This window comes from Phodopus roborovskii, unplaced genomic scaffold (assembly GCF_943737965.1).
Source record: "Phodopus roborovskii unplaced genomic scaffold, PHOROB, whole genome shotgun sequence".
Classification (NCBI taxonomy): domain Eukaryota; kingdom Metazoa; phylum Chordata; class Mammalia; order Rodentia; family Cricetidae; genus Phodopus; species Phodopus roborovskii.
Window position 1 is genome coordinate 2,654,013 of NW_026126571.1, and position 8,066 is coordinate 2,662,078.

An 8,066-nucleotide genomic window follows, 5' to 3' on the forward strand; every position below is an offset into this window, starting at 1 on the left:
CACTTCAGGCATCACGGGGTGCGTGAACTTCAGGGGGTCAAGTGCAGACTTCTCACTTTGTAGATGTCCACTGATCTGCCTTAGGTCCCAGTCATGAGGATGGTTGACAGGGACAGGAAGGAATCCAGGTGAATACAGCATGGGATATTTTCCTTAGACCATTGTGACTCTTTCCAAAAGCTCCAGTGTTAGAGTATTTCCAATGGATTCTGGACCAACGAATAAATGAATCAGGATGCAGGATGGGCCGGTGTCCTTGGAATGTGCTCTCTGCCTAGGCCAGCATGTTAGAGTAGAAGCTGGAGCTTTCTGTCATGGTCTTGGAGTTGCTTCGAGAAGAGCCATTGGAGGTGAGATCCAGGGATGAGGGCGTGGCCTTGGGACCTTCCTCTGGCTCCTCTTCATGGGCCCCCACCACAGTGGAGATGGTGGTCTCCAGGCGGCTGACCTTGTACACGCTGCCCTGGGTCTGGAGGTACCGGGTGGATTTCATTTCCAGCCCCTCATAATCGCCCGCACTGATGAAGGGACAGCATCGAAAGGCATGCTTGAAGCCCACACGGAACCTGGAGAGAAAGGATGGAGAGGTGAGCCGTGGGAATGTCTGCTTTAAGAGAGCTTCTCCCCCCATGGTGTCAGCCCCTCAACACAGGACCTACACAGGTCAGAGTCTATGCCATTACATATTCAAATTAATTCACATCTGGAGGTGTTGGGGACGAGCTCCTTCAGGGCAGTTGTCAAGATGAAATCTAGTCTTCCTTTGGGGCATCTAAGAATTAGGTTGTTTCTTTGGGTGTGTGAGCTAGAGGCATTTGGTTAATTGAACATCAGCAAAAACTATTCCATACCGTAGTTATTTGTGTGTATCTACTGAGCTGTTTGCCAGGCCTTGTGGTTTGAATGACGAGGATAGTCTCAGGTATTTGAATATTTGGTCCCCAGCTGGTGGCACTGTTTGGGTAGTCTTGGAAGGTGTGGCCTTGCTGGATGAAGTATGTCACGGGCTTTGAGGTTTCAAAAGCCTCCGCCATTTCAGGTTCAGGTTCATTCTCTCTGCTTCCTGTTTGCAGTTGGAGATGTGAGCTCTTAGCTGTCCCTGCTACCATGCCTACTACCTGCTGCCACACAGCTCCATGCCGTGATGGGCTCCTATTCCTGTGGGCTCACAGGCCTATACAAACCCTTTCTTTTATAAGTTGCTTGGCCATGGTGTCCATATCAGCCGTAGAGAGGTAACTAACATACCAGGATCACAGCAACAGTATGTATCTAGACTCAACCCTTGACTGCCAGTGATGTTTTGTCAGGGCACCTCGGCTTCCATACTTATTAAACATGGAGGGTCATGGGAGAATTTAACCTAAAGATTGGAGATAGGTCATCAGACTCTTAGAAGATGAGACTGTGAGATGTGGAGACCACACATACTTCTAATGCTTGGGTGTGTCAGTTACGGGGGACCTGTTCCAGCATCCCAGATGGGGAGAGAGGGAGAGGGAGGGAGGGAGAGGGGGGGAGGGAGAGGGAGGGAGGAAGGGAGAGGGAGGGAGGGAGGGAGAAAGGGAGAGGGAGGGAGGCAGGGAGAGAGAGGGAGAGGACAGGGATTTCCTATCTTCCCTGTGTTTCAGCATCCTTCCTTCCCCAAGCACAGGTTGGATGCTTCTTTGGGTGACAATTACACTACAGCCTGGTGTCCCAGGCCCCTCCTGCATGCTCTCTACCTACCACGCTGAATTCTTTATTGCCAAGGCCAGTCCCGGGGTCTCTCTTCTCTGAATTATCTGGGTTAACCTGTGTTGGGAGAAGGCTCCGTGAGCCTGTCTGACCACGTAAGGGCAGGAACCAGGCCACGGAGGCCCTGACCTCCTTTGCTTTTCTGTGTTAGTTACTAAAATGCATCAGGGGAAGTGGCCCCAATGAGGTAATGCCACAAGAAGACCATGCAGGCTTGTCTACAAGCGACAGTCACAGCATGCCCTCAATCCCACTAACACAGGCTCAACCTTGTAAAGACCAGGAGGCTGGGGAGACAGCTCAATGGGCTAGGGTGCTTGCTGATTCAGATTCCCAGAACTCCTGCAAAAAAGCCAGGTGTGGTTGTGCAGTACCCATATCCCCATCTCTCTCTCTCTGTGTCCGTGTGTGTGTCTGTGTGTGTGTGTGTGTGTGTGTGTGTTGGTGTGTGGAGACAGCAAGATAACTGGAGACCCACTGGCTGCCAGCCTAGGTCTGGTTTCAGCAAGAGACTCTGTCTCAAGGGAATACGGTGGGGAATGATAGAGCAGGGCACCTGACATCCTACTCCGGCCTCCAGTCACACGCACAGATGCCCACTCACACATACAGATTACAGATTTGCACACACACACACACACACACACACACACACACACACACACGCACGCATGCACAAACCACGGCACACATGAATTAAAGACAACTGTCCCCTTGGTCGAGGGAACCACCCTACTCTGGGTTCACACTCTTGCAGAGCTCCAGCGAGCATGGCTTGGAGTGTGAGGTGAGCTTGCTGAGGCCCACCACGCCCTCTGGGCGGCGGCTCTTTCCAGGTTTGGATACGTGAGCACGGTGTTCTCACCTGTCGTTGAGGCAGCAGTAGATGATGGGGTTGTACATGGTGGAACTCATGGCCAACCACATGATGGCCAGGTAGACCTGCTGGATGAACTTCTTGACGTAGAGGTCTGGGTTGATGTAGGGCAGGAGGAAGAAGATGTGGAAGGGGAGCCAGCAGATGGCAAAGGTACACACCACCACGATCATCATTTTGACCACCTGGGAAAAGGGCGAGGCAGGCAGGCCCATCAGTCAGCACGTCCTTCCGCAGGGCGGCTTCTGTCCCGTCCCCGCCACTGTGCAGTGTGTGTGCGAGGGGAGGTGTTCACAGTGGTGTCTTCCAAGGCAGCCGGGAGACCCTTAACACTCAGGCTTAAGGACCCCGGGTACAGTTCTCTGCGTGTGGCCCAGGACTGCCATCATAATCACCACCACCAGGGACTTGTTAGGAATTACAGGTTATTGGACCTGACTGTCCCAGACACCTAGACTTAAGCCCGGGAGCAGACCAGGAACCCTTAGAGGACCGTGATGTGCTGCTGTGTGACCCTGATGGGCAATGCATAGAGAAGCCAAGGGAGAGACAGTGAGCAGAAGTGAACGGGGACTCAGGAGAGAGGACAGCAGAGGGCTGGGCCAGCCAGGGAGTCAGGGAAGGTGCTTGGTCTGCAGACATCACATGCTGAGTTGCAGTTGCCAGTGGACTATGACACGTGACAGTATTAGGGCACAGGCCTTTGGGAAGCAATTAGACACTGATAGCGAAGATTTATAGACAGGATTAAAGCCCTTATGAGGAGGCCTGGAAGCTCTGTTACCTTCCTACTGTGAGAGTACCCAGTGCAAAGGCAACTACCATGAGCAGGAAGGGCCTTCACCAGACAGGGACTCCGCCTTGGTCCTGGTCTCCTGGCCCCTAGAGCTGTGAAGGTCAATTTCTCTTGCTTATAAATTTCCAGGCAGAAGTGCTCCATGATCTGTATGCATGTGTGTGTGAGTTGTGTATGTCTAAGTGTATGCATAGATATGTATATGTGTGCATTGGAATAGTATACAGGTGTATGAGTATATGTGTTTTTGCATTTTTGTATATTAGCACATGTGTTTGTGTATATGTATATGAATATGTGAATATGTATGTTAATATGTATATGAATGTCTGCACATGAAGGATTGTGTGAATGTACATGAGTATATATATATATGAGTATATGTGTATTTGTATATATGTGTATGAGTGTATTTGAATATATGTGTCTTTCATGTATGTGAATTTATGTGATTGAGTATATATGTTGATGTATGGACATATGAGTATATGCATATAAATTTTGTGAGTGTGTGTATATGTATGTGAGAGTCTATACATGTATATGTGTACATGGATTTGTGTGTATATGTATATGAGTGTTTGTGTGTACATTTGTATGAATATTTGTGTGTGTACGTTTATGAGTCCTTATATATGTATATGTGCATGTATATGTGTATGTGTTAAGTAGGTTTTTGTGTGTATACATGCATGCATATGACTGTTTATGTTTGTGTGTGTATACATTGTGTGATTGTTGGCATGTATGTATATGAATGCATGTATGTGGATGAGTACTCTTGTATGTGTGAGATTATGTGTATATACGAGAGTCTGCACGTGCGTATGACTGTGTATGAGTATGTTCTTGTGGGTGTGAAGACCCTGGTTTCCTCTCTTGTCCCTGAGGTCCAGAGATGCCTTAAGGCTTCTGCCTCTGGGAACTCCCTGCTCCCCTCCCGGGCAGGATGGGCTGTGCCTGCTTGACTTTGCTCACCTTGCGCTTGGCAGAGACTTGCTCGTGGTAACGGTTGGAGGAATCCCCAGGGATCTCGCTGGCCCACAGTGTGATCCCTACCACAGTGTACGCGTAGCCAATCACCAGCAGGGGCAGGAAGTAGATCAGCACGGTCACACAGATGTGGTACCTGGGAGGTAGACGGAGGGTCAGTCTCAGCAACAGCAGGGCATTAGTTTGCACCAGGCAGGGGGCGCCACCCGTATAGAATGAGAGCCAGAGAGAACAACTCAATTGAATTCACATTCTTGTGGCAGACTTTCCCCACGTTTATATGTCTTATTTTTGCAAGCACATATCTGACATGGAGCAGCTTATTTTTGCAAGCACATATCTGACATGGAGCAGCTTATTTTTGCAAGCACATATCTGACATGGAGCAGCTTGCTGGAGGTGGCGTCTATTTTGGTTTGCAGTTTGAAGGGGTAGCATCCACCATGGCAGAAAGGCAGCAGGAGAGGCAGCTGACCACACCTGCTGTCTCAGAGAGCAGAAACGGAAAGGAAGTGAGTCTGGACTGTGACACTGGCTAGCTCCTAGCATCCCACTTTACCCAGCAAGGCTACGTTTCCTAAGGTTCCGTAGCCTCCAGCTCTTCCTTCATCAGCACTCCACTCGCTTCCAGGCGTTTCCGTGTAAATTCCAACAGCTCTGCCGCATCTCCATCGGAATATGAAGATCAGCTACTTGACAATGCTTGAGGGGTCCTGAGTCACGAGCTGCGGGATTGGTGAGGCAGAGGGGTAGCACATTGAGTGTGTGCTGATCCTGGCTCCGGGGCTCTCGAGGTCCCCGGGGTAACCAGTTCCTCCTGCAGTCACCACAGCTGTGGCTGCATTGCGTGCTCGATTTGCTTGAAGTCCTTCTTTCAGACTCTCCTATGGTCCCTTCCTTAAAGAACAGCTCTGCCTCCTGTGGACTGATTAATCCCAGAGAGCATCACTGCCTTGGGGTGCTCTCTGGGGTACCCAGTGAAGGGTGCATGGGAAGGGACGATACTGTTGTCCAATAAATGGATGCTTCTTTCTTTGGATCCATGTGGTTCTCACAGTTGGTTTCAGAGTTTCCTGGAGGACTTGAGCAGTTGCAGAAGGCTGGGCAAAAAGAGTCTACGCTTATTTGTTTTACATGTTTGTATTTGTGGTGCATGCGTGTGTGTGCATGTGCCTGTGTTGGTGATTATGTGGTAAGGCTGGTGTGTGCCCAGTCATGTGCATGCACAGCCACAGGTTGACATTGCTTATCTTGTTTGTTCTATGACTCTCTACCTTTGCTTTTTTGGAGGTAGGGTTTCTCACTCAACATGGAGCTCACTGATTGGCCAGACTGGGCAGCCAGCGAGGTCCAGGGATCGTCCCGTGTCTGTGTCCCATGTCTGCCTCTCGTTCTGTGATTACAGGTGTGAAACCACCTCACTGGGCTCTTTGCATGGATCCTGGGAATCTAAATTCGGGTGCCAATGATTTCACAGAACTTTACCCACTGATTTGTCTCGCCTGGGCCAAATCCCTTGAGCTTATAGCGAATTTCCAGGAGATGCTGCTTCTGTTCCTGGTTCAGAAATTGAAAAACATTGCTCCAGACAAGTGGTTCTCAGCCTCAGAGGCGGAGAAGAGTCACTGTGGGAGCTTTTAGTGCCCAGTGGCTGAGGTGTTCATTCAATTAGCCTGGGTGTGGGGAGTAGGAGAGTACAATCTGGAGAATTCCCTACTTTATTGTAATAAATGGTGTGGATGGGGAAATTCTATTTTAGGCTTTGAATCTGCAAGACTGATGAGTCCCTGTTGGGACTCAATGGTTTTTGTAATTGAATGATTTCATTAGCGTATGTGTGAAATTAATTTTTCTCTATAACTTATCCTGTGGTATTTGGGGTCTTGTTGATCAGAGGGACTTGTGCTTACAGCCGTAGCTAATTCCTAGAGATAATAGCCCTAGCCTTTTTTTTTTAAAAAAAAAGATATTTATTTATTATGTATACAGTTATCTGCATGCATGCTTACACACCAGAAGAGGGTACCAGATCTCATTACAGAGGGTTGTGAGCCACCATGTGGTTGTTGGGAATTGAATTCAGGTCCTCTGGAAGAGCAGCCAGTGCTCTTAACCTCTGAGCCATCTCTCCAGCCTTAGCCCTGGATTTTTCCCTCCCTCTCTTCTGCCATTTTTTTTTTCTGATACAGATCTCACTATGTAGCCTGGCCTTTGAATCTGTGCTATCTTCCTCCCTTGGGCTCCCTCAGATGCGTGCACCACTACACAAGGCCAATCCTTCTTTGGAAATAACAAACAATATGGACCTAATTTTGGTGAACAGATGTTACAAGGGATAGGGAGATGGCCTAGTCAGTAAGATGCATGGTTTCCCAACCATGAGGTCCTGAGTTCAAATATGCAGAACTCGTGAAAGAAATCGAAGTGTGCCAGTACCCATCTGCAATCCAAACACTGGAGATGGAGACGGGCAGACCCTTGGAGTACCCCACAGAGACTGGCTAGAATGGGGAGCGTCAGCTTCAGTGAGAGAGCCTGTCTCAAAAAAGTGAGGTGTACAGTGGCTGAGAAAGATGTTGACCTCTGCTTTCCACATGAGTGTTCAAATATGTGTGTGTGAGAACACATGCAGATGACATGTACACAAAAGCTTGAGGACACATGCATAAACTCACAGTATTATAGTCAGGCCCGGCAGTGCCTTTTCTATTACCTAACAGGGATAATTAAGGATGATTAGCAGTTTTGTTTCTAGGCACACACTTAAAGGAACAGAATGACTGAACACAGATACTTACGCGCTGTTATTCACAACAGTTAAACTATGGGAACAGCACAAGTATAAGTCAACAGACGAATGGGTAAACCAATTGTGGTTTACATGTACAATACAGGGTCACTCAGTCTGAATGGAGAGCGGTGTCTTCGTATACGGGTAAAGTCTGTAAACATCATGCTAAGTGAATAAGTAAGGTGGTAGACATACAAGGGTAAATTCTGGAGAATTCCACTTAGTACAACGCATTTGCCACAGAGACAGGGAGCAGACGGAAGGTTTTCAGGGGGACAGAGTAGGAACTCACACTCTGTATGCACAGAGTTTCTGTTTGGGATAATGAAAATGGTCTAGAAATGGACAGATGTGGGAGTTACAGCAGTGTGAATGTTCTAATGTCACTGAACTGTATTCTTTAAAATAAAAAAAAGTTTGCTTATTTTAAATTATGTGTTTGCATGTGTGCCTGCCTGTGTGTCTGTGCATGTGAGTGCAGTACTCACAGAGGCCAGAAGCAGGTGCTGGATTCCTTGGCCAGTGTGCGTGCAAGGATCTGAACTCAGGTCCTCTGCAAGACAAGTGTTTGTTCTTAACCACTGAGCCATCTTTCCAGTTCTGAACTGTACACTTTAAGGTGGGTAAGATGGTAGGTCCTAAAACGTATATCTTTCAAAATAAAATGACTACATGAAGTATCTTAGCCTGGCTTTCCAGATCCCAGTTCTCCAGATTTACAAATCTCCAGATTTACAAAGCCTTCTGCTTTGTTCCTCCGGGTACTCCTCAACAAACCCCTCCTTGGGAAGTCAATCCCTAGACGAGGTCAACATTTAAACACATCCCTGAGTCTTGCTCAGATGGACTCCGATTGCACAGAAACCATAAAA

General features: G+C 48.1%; 1 protein-coding gene across 1 annotated transcript; it reads right to left on the minus strand.

The window, feature by feature from the left end:
• Positions 1-274: 274 nt before the first annotated feature.
• On the minus strand, positions 275-2,795 carry Tacr1 (tachykinin receptor 1). Its single transcript, XM_051203253.1, has 2 exons — positions 2,603-2,795; positions 275-566 (listed from the first exon to the last, which is right to left on the minus strand). The coding sequence occupies exons 1-2, from the start codon at positions 2,788-2,790 to the stop codon at positions 275-277; spliced, it is 480 nt and encodes a 159-aa protein (XP_051059210.1). The 5' UTR covers positions 2,791-2,795.
• Between the last annotated feature and the right edge of the window lie 5,271 nt (positions 2,796-8,066).